Source organism: Cordyceps javanica, chromosome 2, assembly GCF_051103115.1.
Source record: "Cordyceps javanica chromosome 2, complete sequence".
Classification (NCBI taxonomy): domain Eukaryota; kingdom Fungi; phylum Ascomycota; class Sordariomycetes; order Hypocreales; family Cordycipitaceae; genus Cordyceps; species Cordyceps javanica.
The window spans coordinates 1,109,954-1,130,644 of NC_139296.1; the positions used below are offsets into that span (position 1 = coordinate 1,109,954).

At 53.9% G+C, this 20,691-nt stretch overlaps 7 protein-coding genes across 7 annotated transcripts; 2 read left to right on the top strand and 5 right to left on the bottom strand.

Moving 5' to 3' along the window:
- Positions 1–800: 800 nt before the first annotated feature.
- V2A60_002832 (LAMTOR domain-containing protein) lies at positions 801–1,477 on the bottom strand (the record flags this gene model as incomplete). The annotated part of the gene is made up of 3 exons (XM_083254177.1): positions 801–1,077; positions 1,212–1,351; positions 1,424–1,477. 3 exons carry the CDS (start codon positions 1,475–1,477, stop codon positions 801–803), a joined length of 471 nt encoding a protein of 156 aa, XP_083110303.1.
- Positions 1,478–2,396: 919 nt separating this feature from the next.
- Positions 2,397–2,978, top strand: V2A60_002833 (uncharacterized protein; the record flags this gene model as incomplete). The annotated part of the gene is made up of 1 exon (XM_083254178.1): positions 2,397–2,978. One exon carries the CDS (start codon positions 2,397–2,399, stop codon positions 2,976–2,978), a length of 582 nt encoding a protein of 193 aa, XP_083110304.1.
- Positions 2,979–3,467: 489 nt separating this feature from the next.
- On the bottom strand, positions 3,468–4,157 carry V2A60_002834 (uncharacterized protein; the record flags this gene model as incomplete). Its single annotated transcript, XM_083254179.1, has 2 exons — positions 3,468–3,980; positions 4,044–4,157. The coding sequence occupies 2 exons, from the start codon at positions 4,155–4,157 to the stop codon at positions 3,468–3,470; spliced, it is 627 nt and encodes a 208-aa protein (XP_083110305.1).
- Positions 4,158–4,912: 755 nt separating this feature from the next.
- On the bottom strand, positions 4,913–7,955 carry V2A60_002835 (P-loop containing nucleoside triphosphate hydrolase protein; the record flags this gene model as incomplete). Its single annotated transcript, XM_083254180.1, has 4 exons — positions 4,913–5,928; positions 5,980–6,374; positions 6,427–7,606; positions 7,745–7,955. The coding sequence occupies 4 exons, from the start codon at positions 7,953–7,955 to the stop codon at positions 4,913–4,915; spliced, it is 2,802 nt and encodes a 933-aa protein (XP_083110306.1).
- A 1,212-nt stretch (positions 7,956–9,167) lies between these two features.
- On the bottom strand, positions 9,168–10,712 carry V2A60_002836 (nucleotide-sugar transporter-domain-containing protein; the record flags this gene model as incomplete). Its single annotated transcript, XM_083254181.1, has 4 exons — positions 9,168–10,124; positions 10,180–10,488; positions 10,549–10,578; positions 10,638–10,712. 4 exons carry the CDS (start codon positions 10,710–10,712, stop codon positions 9,168–9,170), a joined length of 1,371 nt encoding a protein of 456 aa, XP_083110307.1.
- Positions 10,713–13,007: 2,295 nt separating this feature from the next.
- V2A60_002837 (uncharacterized protein) lies at positions 13,008–14,469 on the top strand (the record flags this gene model as incomplete). The annotated part of the gene is made up of 2 exons (XM_083254182.1): positions 13,008–13,444; positions 13,725–14,469. 2 exons carry the CDS (start codon positions 13,008–13,010, stop codon positions 14,467–14,469), a joined length of 1,182 nt encoding a protein of 393 aa, XP_083110308.1.
- Positions 14,470–17,213: 2,744 nt separating this feature from the next.
- Positions 17,214–20,396, bottom strand: V2A60_002838 (TUP1-like enhancer of split-domain-containing protein; the record flags this gene model as incomplete). The annotated part of the gene is made up of 2 exons (XM_083254183.1): positions 17,214–17,323; positions 17,378–20,396. The coding sequence occupies 2 exons, from the start codon at positions 20,394–20,396 to the stop codon at positions 17,214–17,216; spliced, it is 3,129 nt and encodes a 1,042-aa protein (XP_083110309.1).
- Positions 20,397–20,691: the final 295 nt, after the last annotated feature.

A 20,691-nucleotide genomic window follows, 5' to 3' on the forward strand; every position in this document is an offset into this window, starting at 1 on the left:
CAGATGCGGGAGCGCTTCTCATCTCGGACGCTGATCCAGAGCTGAACTCTACATGTGTCCTGTCCCGACAATCTGGTACCAGTCTGGCGCCATCCCGACAATTTGGTCCTGGGTGCTGTGCTCTCCAAGGGGTTGGTTGATGCGCGGGACGCTCCGTCCACCCTTGTCCGAACCATAGAGCGGCCCCATTCCACTTGTGCGACTAATGAGCGGTGCGAGCCGGAGCCGCTTGATGAAAAATAGGGCTAGCGAATGGAGAATTGAGACTATCCTGGTAGACTAAAAACCGGCTCCGCCGATTTTCTTGCGCACGTGTCCGGCAGTTGCGAAAGCGATGGATGTTGCGGTGAGAAGAAAAATGTCAAATCGCTTTATATACCTGAGTGGCTGCGGCTCTCGAGGCAACGCTTTGCTCATCCAGTAAACTTTCAGCGCTGAATGAATAGTGATTAAAATGTCCTGCATCGCATCGACTGCTTTGATTATCAAATTCCGAGTTTGACGTTATTTTCTTTATTAAACAGCTATATTTTGTACCAAGTGTTCCTTGGTCCTTTCCTTTACGAGTAAGAGACGATGAATCGATCGATTCTGCCTTGAAGTGAAAAGACGCTTCCAACGAGCGAGGTGACAGGGCGACTGAAGGTGCTGCTTCGTGAGGAAATTTTGGTCTGCGTGGTATACAATGAAGGAGAAAAAAAAGATGGAGGGTCGTTCCGGTCGAGCCATGATTTTCATGACGAAATGGTCAAGATATTGTACAAGAAATATGTATGTCGCAAATGCACAGCAGTTGCTTCTTAATTCATTGCCGCGGCAGCATCGGCAAAGGTTCCGACAAGCGCTCCATTGTCGTTGTCCAACGTCTTGAGACTCATGGGGCGTTCGTTTTGCGAGTCGTCTTCGGTGAACCAGTCGATTTTGACGCCGGCGGCCTGGTCGACATCTTCCGATGAGAGCTTTGATACAAGGTGCTGGTAGCGCGCAACGCGAGCGCCTTGTCCAGCGTATCCGAATCCGGCCGACGTTCCGGCGTTGGGCCTTTGGGGTGCAATCTCGAAAATATCAACCATGTTGCTAAACGTCATAGAGTTAGCATTTTGGTGCAAAGTAAGGGCGGAAAAAAGACTCGCAGGGCGGCCATTGACGTTTGTATACACCCGACAAATCCCCCCCCCCGGAGCTTTGAAAAGCCGTTGAAACATTCTCACCTCGACGTTTTGGCAACTACTTGCTGAAGAGCCTCATTTTCACGTTGGGCCTCGATGGAATCGTCCCCGCCGTGACCTTCAGCGAAGCTACCGTATTGCATGGTAACATCGTCATCGTATAATAGTCTATTCTCCTCCTGCTGTGTGTGATTGTTTCGCAGTCAGCCAAAATGCGCACAAAAGCGTTTGCTCGCCGTCGTGTCGGCGCGTACCTCGTCGTATGTGTCTTTGTCCCGCTGCCCGAGACAGGACTGGCAGGCACCCATAGTGGCTGAACTGGGCGCGCAGGGCCGCGCGACGGAGTCGCTGCGGAGTTTCGAACGACCGGTCGGCGCAGGGAGGTGCTAGTTCATGCTATATAGCCGTTCGGGAGGTGGGATGGCGTCGTAGAGTAAATTTGTTGACCAGAAGAGACTCGCTGTTGACGGGCAGGCAGCTGGCGCAAGTTGGCGCAACCCGACGGTGCAAGCGCCGGTGCCGGAAAAACAGGCGTTCCGGTCTTAGCTAGCTCAAACGTTGAGCCAGCATTTTAAGCTTCTCGCAACTTCGTCTCGGGAACCACATCTGGCGATTCACAAAGTATATTTTTATGATGGGGTACAGGCCCTACAGTATTTGCATGTCCTGCCACCAAAATCGATTACTTTCATTTTTTGTTTGTGGTTTTGTGTGTAGTCTCTTGGTTTGTGATGCGTATTCTGATATGCCACCCCCTTCCAATACTTCCGCCCTGCTAGACGCTAATAATACGGAGCACCTTGGAACAAACTGAGACCATGCCGAGGGAGCCAGGTGACTTGACCAGTCGCTACTATATACTCAAGAGACTCAAATCGTTCTGAACGACCTGCTCCCTCCTATTTTGAAATACAACATTGAAGATGCAGAGCGTTCGATGCCCCCTAATTATCACCCTCGAGGGGGCTCCTTCAACCCGGGTGTCAGCGAGACAGTTTTCATTGATATTGCCATTGTAATATCGGCTATTAGCTCTTATTGACCATGATTGGGAAGAATGAAGCAACTAAATAAGAAAGACTAGATATAAGAGATCTTGTAGCCACTGACCGCCTTGGTGATGCCCTTGTCAGCTCGCGCCAGACTTGATCTCCTTTTTGAATATTCACCGCTGGTGCTTCCGTTGCCGACCACTCTTTTCGTATACAGCTCCCACCTTCTTACGCAATGCATTCCAGCGCCATTTCTTGGGCGCTGCTGGCAGCCGCCCCTCTGGCCTCGGCTCGATTCAGCCTCCTGCCCCGCGCCGTCGCCGACAATGGCTGTCCCTGCCCCACGTTTACCAGCATCACGACAGTAACGGTGTCGCAGCCGGCAGTAATCTGCGCTCCCATCACAATCACAATTGCCCAGCCGGCCCCCATCGAGGCCGTCACCGTCACCGTCACCCACACCCCTACACCTGAGCCCGTGGCCTTTGAGGAGGCCGCCGCCGCCTCCATCTCATGCCAGCAGCCCCAGGAACTGGTCGCCGGCGAGACCGTCATCATGACCCCCCAGACGCTTCTGGAGCCCGAGACGTTCATACCCAGCTCAGAATACGTCACCACTGTTATCGTCCAGCCTCTACCTACCGAAAGCCCCTCCCATACCGAGGGGGTGGGAGCTGTGACCATTACCACCAACGAGAGCCCGTGCCCACCCGACACAACCACAACAGTCACTGCTTTTAACACTGTTCGGGTCACTGTCAGCTCGCTTCCTAGCCAAGGTTCGACGACAGTAACTGGCGCGGCCGCTGCTCGATAGCCGGCCCGTCAATATCACAACCTGCTTTGATGCTGTTTACAAGATGGGCGACAGCAGTGATTGGGTGTTGCATATCTTCTATTTCTCTTCTTTTATATATCATTTGGCATTCTGTGATAAGTGTCGGCGCACTTGCTTGCAATGCAATTGTGAATCTGCTACTTTATAATGTATAGCTACGCCGTGTTAGACCGTGTCGTAATATTTCCTTGTATCATTTGTTCACACAACGGTATGCGCACTTGCTTGCAAAAATAGATTTACTACCATAGAATATACAGCTACACTGTCTTAGACCGTGTCATTACAATGAATTTTACAGTTTTTTCAAACGAGTGTATGCGCACTTGCTTGCAGTGATAGATTTACCACTATATAATATATAGCTACATCGTATAGCTACATTGTATCAGAACCGCATTGATAGCGCAACTGAACCACAGCAGTCATGTTCCTGCAAGCTTCCTCTTCCCGTCCCCCTCTCCCATTTCAGTCCCAGTTGGCGCGAATCACGTCCGCGATGACGCCGTGGTCCTCCTCCTGCTTGAGGCCGCTCACGACGACGACGGCCACGACGCCGTCGACGCCCGGGACGCGGATGGGGACGCCGCCGCCGTGGATCGCGTACTCGCCCGCGGCCTCGGGCCCCAGGCCATTCTTGGCCGCGAAGAGGGCCTCGTCGCCGCCGCCGTGCTTGCGGCCGACCAGGTACGAGCTCACGCCCCAGCGCAGCACGGCCGCGCGTTTGCGCCGCACCCACGCCTCGTGGTCCGGCAGCGCGCCGGGCCCCGTCACGCTCTGGTACAGCGTCGGCCCCCCCGGCGCGGCCGCGGACACGTTGATGAGCGCCGGCCGCCCGGCCGCCGCGAAGGCGAGCAGCCGCGCGTGCAGCAGGTGGCCCAGCTCCCAGGCGTCGTCGGCCGTAAAGGACGACAGCACGAAGCCCTTGCCGCCAAAGTCGGTGGCGGCGAGCTCCTCGTACTGTCGCGCGTTTGTTTGTCTCTGTGTTAGTGAGGGAGCAAAGGAGGGCCTTCGGTGGTGGTGGTGTGTGGTTCCGAGACGTACCGTGGCCGGAGCGTGCGGAATGTCAACCGCCGGCGCCGGGTTTCTAGTCGCGGCAAGGACCTTTTCAAGGCCGTGCCCGGCGGCAAAGTTTCTCTTCCAGACCTTTTGAGACATGTTTCTCTTTTATTTGCTTTTTTTCGTCGTCTTATTGATTTTATGATTGGTCTTGAAAGATATTTAAAGTTTGCATGGATGTTGCAACCCTCCCGGAAGAAAAAAAAAAAAACAAGCACAAGATAAAAAGGAAAAAAATGGCAAAGACTTGGGACATGCAACGTTCCCACCAACCGCCCAACACCACCCAGTTTTTGAGCCATTTTCTTTTTTGGGGTTAGCAACCTGGCGACCATCGGAGCCGCAAGCCACAGCGGGAAGGGTAGAGAGAGAAGAGGTGCGTGTTTTTATTATCTAATGGAGCTACCCGAGTACACTCCGGCCGCCGGGCCTCCGAATTGAGTTTGGTCGCCGACCCCGCCTCCACCGGCTGCTGAGGAGGGCGTCAATTAATAATGGCCGTGGGCCGGACACACCGACAACGGTACACTTTTGAATTCAATAAACGCATTCTCAATAAGGTTTCTCTTTTTCTTGCAAAATCCGAGTATACTAGCAACTGCGTACATTTCATCCTACTGTACAATGATTGGCTGTCGTTGTCGTTGTTGTTGTTGTTTTCGAACATGCGCCTTTCCGGGGCCGGTTCCTCCATCCATCATCATTCTCAAAGATAGAAAATCACAAACAAGAAAAAGGCTACAAAAATGAAATCCCTCGGCATGTCCTGTCATCATCAAGCAAGCAAGCAATCATGACTGATGTTTCACGCGCATCTGTAAATCCAAAGTCAAAGTCGAAGAGGCACCGGATTTCTAAGCTTCGCCGCTGACGAGCTCACTTGTCGTTTGCGTATCTTCCATTTCCATGGCCACATCACCGTCTCGTGCCAGAAAAGACAGGGACGTGCTGCTTGTCTCAAACATGCCGTCGTCGAGACCCGGGTTCCCCTCCAGAGCTTGAATGGTCTCCAAAGCCCGGACAAACTTCTCCCGCTCGGCCTTGAGCGCTTCGCGCTTTTCCGCCGTCGCTGTGTCCTCCTCCATCAAGCGCTGGTAAGCGGCCCTGGCATTGCCACCCTGAAGCCCAAGTCGAGTCCGCAGCTCAAAATCGAGGCGTTTGCGAATCTCTGGCAGCATGCCGCAAAGTGTAAGCTGGGCCATCCGGTCCACGAAACGCAGTGCAGCGAGGCGGTAGTAGCCTCTAACATAAGATACCACCTTAACTTCGTCGGCAAAGTTATCAGGGCCGAGCTTGAACTTTTCTTTCTCTTGCTCCTTCATCTCTTGTTGTCTCTGTTCCTCGCCCATGTTAGCCCAATTGCCAAGTCGGCGCGCCGCTTCCGGAAAGCGAGCCTGGAATCGCATCTGGTGTCGAAACCATCCGAGTTCTTTCTCTTCCAGCTCTCTGTACATAGTTAGAGTCTCTTTCTGGAACGTGATGAGTTGCTGAGTCTCGTGTTTGAATATTAGGAAGGCCTGATCCATTGTCTGTTGCAATTGCTCTTTAAGAAAACGTGTTAGGTGGTCGCCAGTCTCGCGGTAAATCAACCGTTTTCGGAGACGATCAAGAGACGAATTCAACTTCTCGCCTAGCTTTTCATGTAGTTGTCCCATGGTCGCCGACAAGAATTTCTGTGTTGGCTGCTCCCAAACCTTGATTGACTCTACTGCCATGCCCTGATACACATCGGGTGGGATGACATCCGGAGTACCAGCTTGCATTTTACCCCGAATTTCGGTTTTGACTTGAGCTAGAGTACGGAATCCGCTGCCCAGAGAGCTATACTCTGTAAATGGCGGAAGGAGCTTAGCCTTCTTAACGCGAGGCGCTACCACAGCCACAGAGGGGCTCGCTGTATCCTCTCTTTTCAGTGACATACCATGGCCGTTGGGGAAGCCGTTGCTGTTTTCAAGACGAGGGCGTTTAGATGATGGTGTGATTTGGACTGCGCCCTGTCGCCTCTTCGGAGTCGACGCAGCCGGCGGCGGTGGCTGTGCATCAGAGTCGTCGTCAGAGATCTCAACCAAAGGGGTATCGCTTCGGTCTTTCAGAATAAACTTTGGCTTAATGTGTAGTAAACAGTCGCGAAAGGCCTCGGGCAGGGCGCCGCCAAACTTGATCAGCTCATCAATGCCTTGGCGACAGCTTTCGGAAAACTGCATTAAGCTTCCCTCCACCTCTAGCTCAATGTTGTCGGGCAGCTCTGGGAGGGCAGCGAGATTCTTATTCACCTTGTTCAGACGACTGGCGACCATTCGTTTAATGTTCGGAAGGCTACATCGACGTTAGAGTGTACAGAAAGGGGGGGTCAAGGGTGTCTGCATACCTGCTTGCGAATGCATCAGCCAGCTTCTCTGACAGGAACAATTTGAGCTTCTCCACGCCACAGCGGTTGCTGAACTGATGAAATTCGTTTGGCCATGCCTCCACGCCATGGTCCACAAACATGGCTTCCTCCCATTTGCTCAGCTCCCCCAGTGACTTTCCCTGAGGACGAGATGTGATGAAATAGCCCAGTCCCGTTTTATGAGCCTCTCCTTTCATTATGGACAGCCACTGCTCAAAATTTCCTCCAGGGGCTAGTAAATCAGCCTTGGTCAGCACACCGATCGTTCGGTCGGATGCACCGAGCTTTCTGGTCAAGCCAAAGGTGGAAGAATTTTCAGCATCCGAGTTCATGGGCATACTGCACATGATAATAGCGGACGGATGTTGGATGTACGCCTTGGACAGGTTGGTGACAACCGACACTAGGTAATCGTCTCGGGCGTCAGCAGGGTTTTGAAAAATACCCGGCATATCGTAGAACGAGAGATTGGGCAGATCAGGGCCTTTGATTTCTAATGCGACAATGTTGGGTGAAAATTTGGCCAAAGTGCGATCCGCCTCGTGCGAGATTGGCGTGCTGGAGGCAACAGAGCCCGATCCAGGAACGTACAGGGCAGGATTCTTGTTGTCGTTGAGGATGGCGATTTGTGCCCAGCGAAGGACCTCCTCAATTTCCGTATTATCGTGCATGCTTTTGAACTCGACGACATCGGTCGCCGGGCGCTTTTTCCACGGGAAGAAGGGGTCCGCATCAGTGACGTCCGACTCTACAATGTTGTTATCTGGAGGCGGAGCGTAGGTATACTGTTTGCGCAGCCAGACCCTGCAAGACCACTCCGGATTCATGGAGACACGGATATGGAGAGGGCATCGGGTGCAGGTTCCCTCACTTCGGGGCAGGTCTAGTTGCGCGAGCCCAGACATGAGGCTAGACTTGCCTGCACTCTGGTCACCGACCAGGACGAGTTCGGGCAGCTGGACATCATGAGAGACGCCGAGCTGCTGCAGCTCGCCTAGAGCATCGTTGAACGCCTTTAGCCTCTTTGCAATATCCTTAAAGGATTCTTGGAAAAATGAGCCTTCCTCTTGCGTGGTGGATATAGGTAACTGCATCCTTGGAACAACTCGAACTTCGCGAAAGAGCGGTTCGGTGTCTTCTGCGCGTTCGCTTGGCGTAGCTAGAAATTTGCGAATGTTAGGGCAAGAAGTTTGCTCACAGTGAATGTACGGATGGTGTTTTGGTTAGCTCCTCCACATACGCCGAGGAGCATCTCGCATTGTTGGCGATGCGAGTTGTGAAAGTGAGAGTGACTTACGCGCATCAGAACGGCCGTGGCGATAAGAGAGCGGTGGCGCCATGCCCGGGGTGTCGGTGGCAGAGCCGAGCGAATGATCCGTAGCTGACCCGCGTGAGCTCACCAGATTGGTCTCGGAAGTGACATCATTGTCGGATGGAAGTGAGTTGAGCGACTCTCTCTTGATGCCACGGCTGCGACCGCGGTTCGCAGAGTTGGTGGCAGACGGCATGGTGGCGGACGATGAGGGGGGGCCGTAGCAGTCGATTGCCCCAGTAAGTCTTTCACGTTTCTATAAGATGACGACGACGACGCGTCCGTCTTTCTTCAGAGCATTGCTGAGATGGCGCGTATAAGCTGTTGGTATCAGACCACCATGAGTAGCCAAGGAAGTGCGTATAAGAGTGGGCGGGCGTGCTTAAAAGATACAAACGGCGGGCCGCTCTCTCACAACAACCTGCCAAAGCAAATTTGGCTGTGCGAATTGGGGAGTCGAAAGCAAATTGTCATGGACGGCACCGCTGATAAGTCTCGCCTCAGTGTGTTGTGAGAAGAACTGCGCGTCGCAACGAGGAGCAGGTGAGGGCCACGACTCTGTACTCTATTGCATCTCCTGAGTCTGATAAAACGTGATAGCTGCACTGTCAAGAACCAGGCTACATGCGCAGAACACTTGACAGTGGACAATAATTAATTGGGTTACCACGTTGACTACTAGTCTTTTAATCGAGACCGGCTTTTTAAAGTATATCTTAGACTGATTTGATGTCGCGAGTGCTGCGTGAGAATTTGTTGTGCTAACAGAAATTATTACTGACTGGAGTTGCCAGCGAGATGCTGTCGACTCAGGGGTTTAAAGAGGTGGCTGGGAGGTGGGCCAGATGGGCCAGAGGAGGAGCTTGCGTCTAGCCAGTGGTTGGCGGGAGCGGCCCGTAGCCTGTCACAGCCTGGCGCCACAGCGGGCGAGATTGGGCAGCACAACTTCTTTGCCGTCGGGAACTGAGGAACCTAAAGTAGCCTGCAAGAAAAATATAACTGTTGTATTTCTCATCTTCATGCAGCCATCGTCTTTTCGATCTTTTTGATAACCCTCCATCTATAGCTTGCAACGATTCAACGGCGTGTGTACCATCAAGGGCCCAAACAATAAGTAAAAGTGTGCAATCATTCGCTCAGTCTTCTATACTCTAAAACAAATGCCATCCTCATGGTATCAATCCGTGACGTGTGCTACCTTCGACACCCTTGCCGAAAATAATGATAATGATAATAATCAAGCAAGCCAAACCCCCAGTGCTTGCTATCCAATGACCCGCCCAGCCTATCAAGAGGCAGTATTTCTCACCTCAGGCCGGCCGGCGCCGTACATTTCAACGGTCCTCCCTCTTTCTTGTTCCTCAGAAAAGAAATAAGAGGCCATACGCTCTATGCCACGAAAACATCTCTACAGCTGCTTTGCCAAGCCGGTGCGGCTGACTTGGCGTGGTGTAGGAGCAGGGCTGCTGGGACGGCTCGATGACAGGCCCTTGGTGTCGAATGGGTCCATATTGATCCGTCTAGGATCAACAGTTCGTGGAGTCGAGCCAGGAGTAAGTGTTCTCTCAATGGCGGGCTTTTCGAAGCTGGCCATGCGCAGGGGGGCGGGGCGAGAACGGCCGCGCTCGGGAGCACTGTATAGCCAGACAGCAGCCAGAACCATGGACGTGCCCATGAGAAACGTAGCAGTCACTGGAAAGTCGAACAGCCAGACACTGACAAAAAAGCTTACCACGATGCTAATGCCCGTGGCAAAGTTCTTGACGATATTATCGGCATCTCTAATGACGATGCTGGCAATGACGCCTCCAGCGGCCTGCAGCACAATGGTGCACCACACAACCCAGTTGTAGCCCTCGAAAAAGCCGTGCTCCATGATTCCAGAGCCGTCCTGCCAGACGACGCCACCAAAGAAAGCAGCAAGAATCGAGTAGACGCCAAGCTGCAAGTTCCTGATCCAGACACTGTTGTGGCATGGAGACTCCTTGAGGATTTTTTCAAAGTACACGCCGGCAAAGCCCGATACAGTCGCAGCGATTAGGACCGCCGTGAGACCGACCGAGTAGTTCATGATGGGGTCCGACGGGAACTGGTCGCTGTTGATTCCCTCATAACTGGCTGACCGGCGGCTAAGGTGCGCAGGTGGCTCACTGTTTTCCGTGTTGGGCTGAAAGCCAAGCTCGTGCTGTGACCGAGGGAAGAAGTGGTCGGCAACATTGTGGAGGAAGAGGGACTCGAGGGATTCGCCGGCCGAGGGCAGGGAAACAACAGAGACACCGACCGTGAGTACTATGAGAGACATCCAGCGTGTGAGGCCCAGATAACGGTTCAAGAGGCAGACGCTGAATACTGCCGTAGTGAGAATCTGAGACTTGTGATAAGCAGCTTTTCCCGACAAGGCTCCGGAGGGAATGACATACTTTGAGTTGGTACAGTACCTGGAAATGCACCGGGTCCAGGTTGCCGACAGCAACATATTGCAGCAAATTTTGAAGCGTATAAAAAACGGCTGGCAGAGCCAGCTTCCAGCCGTCACCAGAAAAGACCCCATTGTATATTTGTTCAAACAAGACGGTGGCGGGGGTGCTGGGCGCGAGGGTCTTTGAGGCTTCGTAGATGGCCACGGTGAGAGAAATGGCAAACTTGATAATTTCGTGTATGAGAACAGCCGTCGAGGTAAAGTATCGGTGATCGCCAGACGGGGGCATGATTCGGGAGTAATGCATTATCTAGGCGATGTCTCTGTTAGCAGGAACCGAAGTGGCGCAGAACGATTCATGTCCACATACGAGGATGAGTGCCGAGTTTTGAAACGTCAGCTGTTGGTCCAGTTAGCTTTGTCAGTCTGCACGGCGACTCTCGAAACAGCCAAGCATACCGTAACGAGGGAGATGTGCTTGGGTATCGATCCGGGCTTGGCGGCGGCAGCGCCACTTTCTGCGAGGAATCCCATGATTGCGACTACTTTCGCGGACAAGATCGGTTTGACGCAATCGCAACACACCACACAGCGAGAGAAAGAAGACGGAGAGACAGAGACAGAGAGAAAGCGAGGCCAAGTTGCTTGAGGAAATGAGGTCGTGGTGGCTTCAACAACCAGAGTGTCGTGGTGTCGGTGCGGCGGGCTGTTTGTTCAAGTTGATAAATGGTTTGCTCTGCGGGAAGGGGTAAATTCGAATTGAAGAGAAAAGTAGTCGTGATGTTTCCGACGCAAGAGGAAGAGACCGTGAACAGGAGAGATGGCTTGCGCAGTGTCGGTTGCAGTTGGCCGGCGAAGAAGCAGGCCAAAGAGAAAAAGGAGTGCAATGTCAAACAGTGACCAAAGCGTCGAGCGCTAGCTATTCCGACCGAGGGAATGATCTAATGGAAGAAGGCTAGCAAGGAGAGAGGTAGGCGACAAGGATGAGAAAAAAAAAAGTAAAAGAAAATAGGATCAATCAATGCTGTAATTGCTGAATTGACTGGTCAGCAGCCAGTTCTGGGATATTTTCAAGGGTGGAAAAAGAAGCAGCAGGTGAAGCTGTCCTGAAGGCGGTGCTTGTCGTGAGTGACGAAAAGGGTTGGTGGGTGGAGAAGAGGTGGAAAGGAGGCTGCGGGAGAGTCGCCCAATCAATCGGCAATGCAGGCCTGTCGCGTGCCGCAGATTCGGGACCTGCGTGCGGTGAGTGCCTGGCTGCCTACTAATGTACCTAAGTAGGTAAGGTACTTAGGCAGTGGGTTGTAGGCGGTGTCGGGCAGCTAATACGGCACCTGTCGGTAAATAAGGTACCTTAGGTTCCTAAGTACCAGTCGTGCTTGGGTACTTAAGTAGTGGCTGGTACTTATAAGTAGTGGCAGCTGCGACCTGTAGCAAGTCAGCACGTCGGTAGGTAAGTCATGACAGGCCAAGAAATAAGAAAAAAAAACCAACACAAAGAATCCTTTTTGCCGCTCTGCTCAGAATAAAATTTGTGAGAAAAGGGAGCAGCGGCCAGACGTCGAAATGAGGAATTGGCCCTGATTTTCAACTCGTCACTCCATGGTTACTTTCCACCCTTGTCCAGCTGCAGAACCTTGTCAATACTGCCCCAGCTCCTTCATGCAGGCACCTGTCATAGACTTGCATGACTTCATGGAGCTGCGTGGCTGCATGCCAGCCAGCCAACAGCAAGCAACAAGCACCAGTAGCAACAGCAGCAGCAGCAAGGTCGTTCCCCGCAATCCCGCTGACAATCTGCGACCTGCCATCTGCCGCCTGCACCATGCAGCCTGAGCTCTGGTCTTGTAGCGGTCAGCCACCCTCAATCGCTGTAATGGCACCAACAAGGTGCCTACTTGCCATCTTGCCTACTGTACGCCTACCTACGTACTGAGCACCCAGAGACTCGACCACCTCGACCGTCGATCATTCGGACAGCCCCCTCTCCACCACGGCCCAAGTGGGCGCCGCCGCCGCTCAGGTCGTCCTCGTCAAACGCATATCGGCCGAATATAGGGCGATCGTCCAATATTGTCAGTGGCGGGCCTAGATCCATTACTTTTGCCGCCCTCGTGCATCATCAACCGCCGCGTGTGAGGATACCACGGCCGTCCCTCGGTTCTCCGTGGTTTCTAGTTTGCCTCAGCATTGTCTTGAACATTGTATCGAAACAGCCGCCAGAAAAAGGAAACAAGACTGTTTTCGATACAAAATCCAGTACATGTCTGAATTATAACAATACATTGCCAACAATATGATCCATTTCCGTGTTACAGGGCTGCAGCGTGCCACGTAGGTAGTATGCTCATGGAGACCCAGCAAAACATTCAACAACTGTATAAATGAACCTTAATTGAAAATCCAACATGTTCTCATCTACATAACACTCCACACGTCAAGCGCGAGAGAAAAAAAGACAGAGATAAACAGGTCAACATCCATTCACCGAGGCTCTTACTCACGCACCTCAAGTTGACTTGAGCTCAGTAAGCGCCACACATCATGAGGCTTTCTTTCACCAGCCACGGCCAATCACGATGCCAAATATCAGCCTCACCACCTCGAACCATTCCACCTTCGAACCCGGAATCACCTTGCAATTGCCAATAGGGCAAAACTCCTGTACACCCATCGTCTCATAGGGGCGTATAATACAGTCATGCCGCCTCCCCGTTGCTTCCCCTTCGTCGTCCAACTCGCGGGATCGGCTGCCGCGCTTCCTCTGTCCCTGAAGAGCCCTTCCCGCCACCAGAACAGGCAGCAAACGTCAACAGCAGCAGCAGCAACACAATGGCGTCGGTGACGCCCGTCGCCAGACTACCCGCCACCTCGGCGCGCCAAAATATTGGCCCCCTGACCACGGCCTTTGAGATGCCCCCGATCTGCTCCACGGCGACCTTGTCCGACAGCCAGGTCGTCGGCGGCTCCCTCTACGTCCTCGCCAACTACTACGTCGAGCCGCGCTGCGAGGACGCCTCGCGCACCGCCGCCCACAAGCCTTGCTTCCCGCACATCACCGCCTGGTCCGACCTCAACCCGGGCTACTTTTACTCCCCGGGCACCCAGTGCCCGTCGGACTGGGTCACCGCCACGACTATCCGGTCCGGCGACGGCGGCGGCGGCGGCGACGGCGGCGGCGGCGGCGGCGCCGGGTCGGATGCGTTCTACAACGGCGTCCGGATGAATACGTTTCTTGCTGATGAGACGGCCGCTATTTGCTGTCCCTCGTATGTCTTTTGCCTCTAATGACTCTTCTTCTTGACAAGTTCCTTCTCCTTCTTCTCCTCTTCTCCTCTTTCTCCTCCTTCTCCTCCTTCTCCTCCTTCTCCTCCTTCTCCTCCTTCTCCTCCTTCTCCTCCTTCTCCTCCTTCTCCTCCTTCTCCTCCTTCTCCTCCTTCTCCTCCTTCTCCTCCTTCTCCTCCTTCTCCTCCTTCTCCTCCTTCTCCTCCTTCTCCTCCCTCCCCTCCCTGTATCCTGCTTTCCTAATCAAGTCTATTCTTTCGCCAGTAACTTTACCTACACCTACACCCACGGTACCTCGGACGGCAGCACAGTGCAGACCGGTCAGTGCTTCCGCACCATCACCACCAACGAGTGGTACCACAGCTGCGGCACCTCGGGCTACGCACCCATCATCGTCACCGACGTCGGCAGCCCCACGATCGGCCTCGTCGGAAAGAGCGCCGGCTCGACGACGACGCTCGGATCGAGCACCGTGCCCTTTGGAGGCATGATTGCCAGCGCCCCGACTCTCCAGCTCAACTTTCGCGCTCAAGACGTCGGCTCCACGGCTGCCCCGTCTCCGTCCCAGTCCCCCTCCGGCGGTGGCGTCGCAAACGGTGCAAGTAGCAGCAGTAGCAGCAGGCCCGCCTCCTCGTCCTCGGGCTTGGGGGGCGGCGCCATTGCCGGCATCGTGGTCGGCGTCGTCCTCGCTCTGCTGGCTGGGCTCGCGGCGCTCTTCTACTTCTTTGGCCCACGCCGCCGGCGTAGCGTCAAGACAAACGACGACATCTCCCGTGACGGCCGCGGCGGCGGCGGCGGCAGCGGCGGCAGCGCAGATGCGAGGGCTGCAGCCAACGCGGGTTATGAAAAGGCAGAGCTAGCGGGGAGTGTTATGCAGACGCACTCGGAGCTTGATGCGGCCCACCAGCCGCGGCAACAGAGTCAACCCGTCGAGCTCCAGGGCGACAGTTCTCAGCCAACGCAATACGCCGAACTGGACAGCTCTGGTCCGCCTCAAGGAGCAAGATAGGTGTTTTTCTTCCCCATGTTTGACTGGATCATCACATTTTAGCGGCCTCGAACTCATGTACATGCGCACAATATTAGAACAAGCTGGCTGGGGGAGGCTTCAGTAGAAAGCCACTTACACATGACCAATAGAGCTCTATCACCGTACCGTATTGCCTCCCCCAACACAAGCTGTGCCACCTCCCAAAACTGGATCCGAAAGTCGCAAAATTCAATGCAAGTGAGGGTCCCAAACCCCTGTCACCGATCGCCGGATCCGTGACGCGTCCTTCCGAGGGTCCCGATGCGCTCCTCCACCCGCGGGCCAATCCACTCCGTGTGATACACGCCGGAGCGCATCACAATTTTGCAGCTCGGCTTGGTAAATATAGATTACCCGCTTCTGATCGGCAATGTGCAGGCAATATGCAGGCAATGTGCTCGTATTCCACCCCGAGTGCCAGACACGTCCAGACGTCTTCATCGTCATATGGATGTACTGCGGCCCCCCCCCCCGCTCCCTTCTAGTGTCTCCACAGCTATGATTTGTAGTGCCAACAGCCGGGTGTGAGACGGCAACCTCGCCGTCGAGCATCTCGGCATCAAAGAGATGCAACATGTCACGTTCAGAGGGCATTTTTGATAAAGACGAGCCGTGTTCAAAAACATGATATTGCTAAAAGCTATCTCAGTCTATAGATGGATAGATGCCTGGCGTACACTTCCTCAACCTCATGTCAATCTAGCAAATTCGTTAGTGTTCAAATCAGGCAGCAAAGCCAACCATGTTGCAGCGCCGTTACCAGCCTCTCCCCAAGGCAAAGTTGCGCTCGTCAATCACCGTGTTTCCTGACCGAAGACCGGGCATCGTACTTTGTTTGCCAATGTCATGGGCAAGGTGCTCCCAAAGCTGGAGCTGCCAAAACATTGCGGGCGGGCTGTCTGCAGAGCTCTCTGAAACACCAATAGAGTACTAGTCGCTTGCTTGTCGAGGGCTCTGGAGAAAATTCATCACTGGCTTCGAAGTGTGTTCGGCTGGGCTGGCCTTGTCGGAAACCACTACTCGCGTTTTGAAGCTCCAGACGCTCTTCTGTGGCAAAAGTCTATCAGCACTAGCTGTTGGCACGGAAATAGCCCGTGTTGTTCGATGACACAAGTCTCCGATGCTGCTGAGATGGTCAAGAAGCCCTTGTTGGTAGGAAAGCCGGAAATCTACACTGGCGTCAACACTTTTAGCCAGATGCTGCAATTCATCAAATTTGTTTTCGAGATAGTTCAATGTCAGAGCTGCGTAGTTTTGGATCCAATACTTCATATCCTGTTTCCAATCAACTTTTAACGGAGAGTGGAAATACGCACTGCTCGCGAGGATAGGGCGGTACGATCGTGGAAGCCCCGCAGCGCTGCCGGTGAGTTCTTCGCAGCAACTCGCAAAGCTCGGGCACACGGCATCGAGCATTGTATTCTTATATAGAGGGCTTCGCTGTTGGTTGAAAGCGCCAGGTGATTCAATCAGAAACATGCTGCGGTCCTGAGGCTGCAATCGATGCATTAATGCCTATCCTATTCAGAACAATCAGAGGAGTTTTGTAACTTACATCAGAGTCGGCACCCTCAATCTGACAAGATTTGAGTATGCTGTTGGGGGCTGCTTTTGCGTATTTGATCATCTCAACGCACTTGGCAAAGACGATTTGAGCATCAATTCGAGAACCGGTTGAATCGGTCCAAAGAGGACATTCTGGCATCGATTCGATGTGTAGAACGGACCGAGGGCAGCTAGTATTCAGCGTAATCTGGGTAATTTGCGTAGTTTGTTGCAGAGTTAACTCTGGTGCATACGCGTAGCTCAAAGAAGCACACTGAGAGATGGCTTCACCACCAGGCAACCCAATGTCTTGGCAGCGGCCACAAGCTCGTTCCGATATTGGCCTGTTGTAGACTTGACAGCCGTTTTGGCCCGGAGCAGCCGTGTTTTCTCTTGTGAGCCATTTCCATGCCGGCACCAACGTAAGGACTGCGACGGCCAGCCTCCAAAAATCCGAGTTGTCCCTGTAGGCTCGGGCAGACGGAATCCAGAGCTTCATCTTCGGCCACGAAACGGCAATGGCCCCCGTGTTGGCTTTGCTTCGTGATGTCTGTCGCCAAAGGGCGACTTCAAGATCGAAAAAAGAGTGCGAGGTAGTGTTGGCAGACAAGGACCCATCAAGGATACTGTATCTGGAGAGAGAGAGGGAAAAAAAAGGGAACGGAGGTGAGCAGTGCTCTGGGTGGTTGCCAAGTCTGTTGACGTGAACCAAGAGGTGGAAACGCAGGAACCAAAGGACGGGACAAAAAGTGCAATGCAAAGAGAAGAAGCAAGAAAAAAACGTGAATGTGGCGGCGAGGCACGAAGAGTTTTCCAAGAAAAAAAAAACACCTTGGCCGTTCGTTGTCTCTTGGCAGTTGCCGGCCGGCACGTTGCCAGCTGCCCAGACGTGCTGCTCACGTCTTGACGTTTTACATCCCAGACCGCCAGGTCGATAGCCTCTACGTAGCAAGGGTTGAAAATACGGTATTAGGCCGACAGAGAGAGAAACCAATGTATTGTAGCAAAAATATGTAGCCCCTAGCCAGCTTCGAACAATAATAGTCGCTCCAAGCGGCAAACGCCGTCAAACGCCCAGCATCCCTAACAACCATGGCCACCACAAAATACCGCAAACAACTCCTTCCACTTGGTAATACATGGCATTCTAGCCTAATTCACACTATAGCTGCGGGGAGCTAGTTTTCAATCTCCATGGAATCGGCGTCTGCTCTGGCACTGTTGCTGAGGTCCAGATCCAGCAGCCTCGCGTACTGGCCAGTAAGCCGCTGCAGCTCACGGAATTTTCCTAAAATTTGGTCAGTACTTCACTTTGGAAATATTGCATGTCATCTTTGCCTACCGAGAATCAACACCACGCCCTTCAACAATTCCCTTCTATCCCAGCCACACAGTTCCTCGGACTTGCTGAACCAGCCCTTACCAGCCCCCACGTCGGCGTCCCCGCCTTGGAGGATGCCACCGATGATGGTGTTTAATAACTCTTCGACCTTCCCATGTGCACCTTCAGCCCCCAGGCGCTTTGCATACATGAAAAGGTATAAACGAAATTCGTCGCGGGCTCCCAGCTGCATCGCTCCAGCGATACGGTTCTCAAGATGCGCAATGCTGACCACGCTTTCCAAATCCTCGGCTTCTTTGCGCTGTATGACCGTCTTGATAATACGCTGCAGCGCGTACGCGCGGCCTTTGAGCAGAAACTCGTTTGTGGTATGGCGCTCCAAGAAAGGTATGATGCCAGAGGAAACGTCCACTGGCGGTTCCTCAGGCTCCTCCTCTTCTTGCCTTCTCCGGCTCCGTCTTCTGCTTGACCTCGTCTTCGACTTCGGTCCAACCGCCGTGGACTGTAACGCGGAGATGGACGAATCATTCGAGTTCCAATATTGAGATCCAACAGCCCACCAAGCCTCACTCAACCGTTGCCACGTGTACATCTCGCGAGCATAATAGTAGCCATCGCCGTTCGTCAAGGTTACAACTACATGACCGGTCGTGTTAAGATGGGCCGAGGTGACTCCTGGCCCGGGTGAGGCCGTGTGTTGGTCAAATGAAGATGTCGCAACATCAAGAATTGGTCCAAGCGATACAGGAGGGTGAGGCGAAGACTGCGTTCTGATATCCCACACATGGGCCATTCCCACCGCCGTAATACACAATAACCAATGGTCACGGCACTCGAGAATGACAGGCTGCGATTCAAGAATCATGGGATTCAAAAGTCGGCGTCCGGCAGGCGACCAAATGTGAATAGATCCGTCCTCGCAGGCAACAGCCCAAAAGTTCCTGTTTGCAGTAACCAGAATAACGGCCCGGGGTAAGAACTCGTGCCAAACGACAACACCACGTTTTGAAACGATAACTTGGGATGGATCACGAGGGTTGGCATCATTCTTGGCCTCGAGCAAGATGTTGTCGGGTGTCTTGGAAGCTGAGTCTTCGGCACCAAGAATCCCTTTCTGGAGGGGTCGCAGGATATGTGATCGCACTCGAGGCACTGCAAGCCTCACAGCCGCAACAGATATTGCTGGGTTCAGGACGGCAGGTCGCAAGAATTCTGGCGTAGGAAGGACACCATTCTCAATGTTGGCTAGCACGGCTGGTTCAATGCCATCCGCGCCATTAGTCATGATCGCTGTTGGGCCGCCAGTCGGCCGCTTGGCAACAGGTTCCTCTCCCTCATCTGCCTCAGCCACAACACTTTTCCGCTTGTTTCCGAGCAGCATGGAGGCGATGCCACCTTTGGGCAGGCCTTCAAAAGGTTTGCTGAGGTCCAGAACTGTAAGGGGTGCGTCGTTCTGCGACGATTTCGCCGTCGACGTAGAACCAATCAGTTGCGTTTGAGGCAACGAAGATTGGCCGGTACCGGACGAGGATACCAATAGAGGAGCAACGCGCTTCTTGCCGTCCTTTCCGACCGTCACTCTAGACTTGAGCTCTTTGACGCGCTCTGCAGCTTTGTCCTCCTCGGGTTTGTCGATCGAGTCGCCATTGGCTGCAGGTTTGGGCGTGGAGCTGCCAGTTTGTGTGCCATTTGTGGCTGCAGTGGCTTTTTTCTCGCCAGCAGACATGTCTCCCATGAGTGCGCCCATCCGTGACTGCAGAGCCTTTGATTCGCCAGCCTTGCTCTGGTCCTCGAGCATCAGGCCGTCAACATCCTCTGCGATCCCCATGCCTTTTCGTGAGACGCCATACTTCTGCAGCGCCCGGTCATTCTCTTCCTCCCTGGCAACCCAGCCAAGCTCGCCGTCCTCGAATCGGACGATGACGATGCTACCATCCAAACTGGCCGCATAGAGGGTCTCCCCATCAGGCGTCCACGCCAAGTCCGAAACAGACTTTCCAGCAAGATCTTGCAAGATGACAACGGGCCGAGAAGTGTTGGTGTTCCAGATACTGAGCGTTTTATCCTGCCCGGCAGATGCAATCACAGTAACGAGCTGCGGGGGCTGGTCACCATTGGCATCTTCATCGCCAGGCTTCGAGGTATGAAACAACCGGGGAGAAAACAAGCACACTTCCGTAGGTGCCTCATGGCCGATTAAATTAATTTCGCTATCCCAACGTGTGCGCTCGATGATTGCGACAGAGCTGACAGGTCCATTCACGGCATTAGCAGCCGCAATGTGGTTCCCGTCCGGCGACCATGAGCAGCGCCGAAAGTACGTCGTCAGCGGTGAGCTCTTAAATGGGGAGCTGATTGTAGTTTCGAGGACGAAGTTGTTAATCATGTCGTGCTGGGTCGAGTTCGGTCCCGGGGACGTGAAGCGGAAGATTTTAATGGTTCGATCGTCGCTGGCCGTGGCAAAGAACTTGTTGGCGGGATCAAACGTGATGCCCTTGACATGCGACTGATGCGCGGGCAGCGATTTGAGCTTCTCAAAGGTGTAGCCCGACCACACGACGACTTTCGAGTCGAGGCCGACGGAGACGAGGATGGACGAGTCGTACGACCAGGCCAGGTCCTGCACGTCATTCTCGTGACCGATCAAGCGCTTGTACGTCTTCCAGTTCTCGACCGGCGGCGGCTCGTCGGAGCCAAAGGTGGCCGGCGGCGGGCCCTTGTCGAGGTGGTAGACGCAGATGAGCTTGTCGTCGGCGCCGCTCGCCAGGTACTTGCCATTGGGGCTGAACCGCACCGAGTGGATGGTGCCGAGGTGGTGGCTCATGTGGCAGAGCTGCCGCGGCTTGGTGTACGACGGGTCGCGCGAGTTGTAGATGGCCTCGGTGGACCAGATGCGGACGTGCCCGTCGCCGCCGGCGGTCGCGAGACGCTTGCCATCGGGCGAGACATGACAGCTGTAGACTTCAAAGTCCTTTTGCTCGCCGCTGTGGCTCAGCCACGACGGCTTGATGAGGAGCATACTGGCAAGGGTGCCCGCATGAGCTACGCTGCTTTGTCGATGGCAAAAGGGGGCACTATGGTGATGATATTTGGGGGCGCGGCGGTGGTGGAGGGTTGTTTGAGCTTGGCTGCTTGGTGTCCTGCTTGCTGCTGGCGACGCGCGGGCGCGTTGGACAGCCCTTCCAGCGTGTTCTACTTTTTTTTGGGTGACCAAAGAGCTAGCTGCATGGCCGCCTACCTCTAATCAGACCCCGACATCTGGCCCATTGTTCGCTGTCACACAGTGCTGACGGCACGGAATAACTTTGATGCGG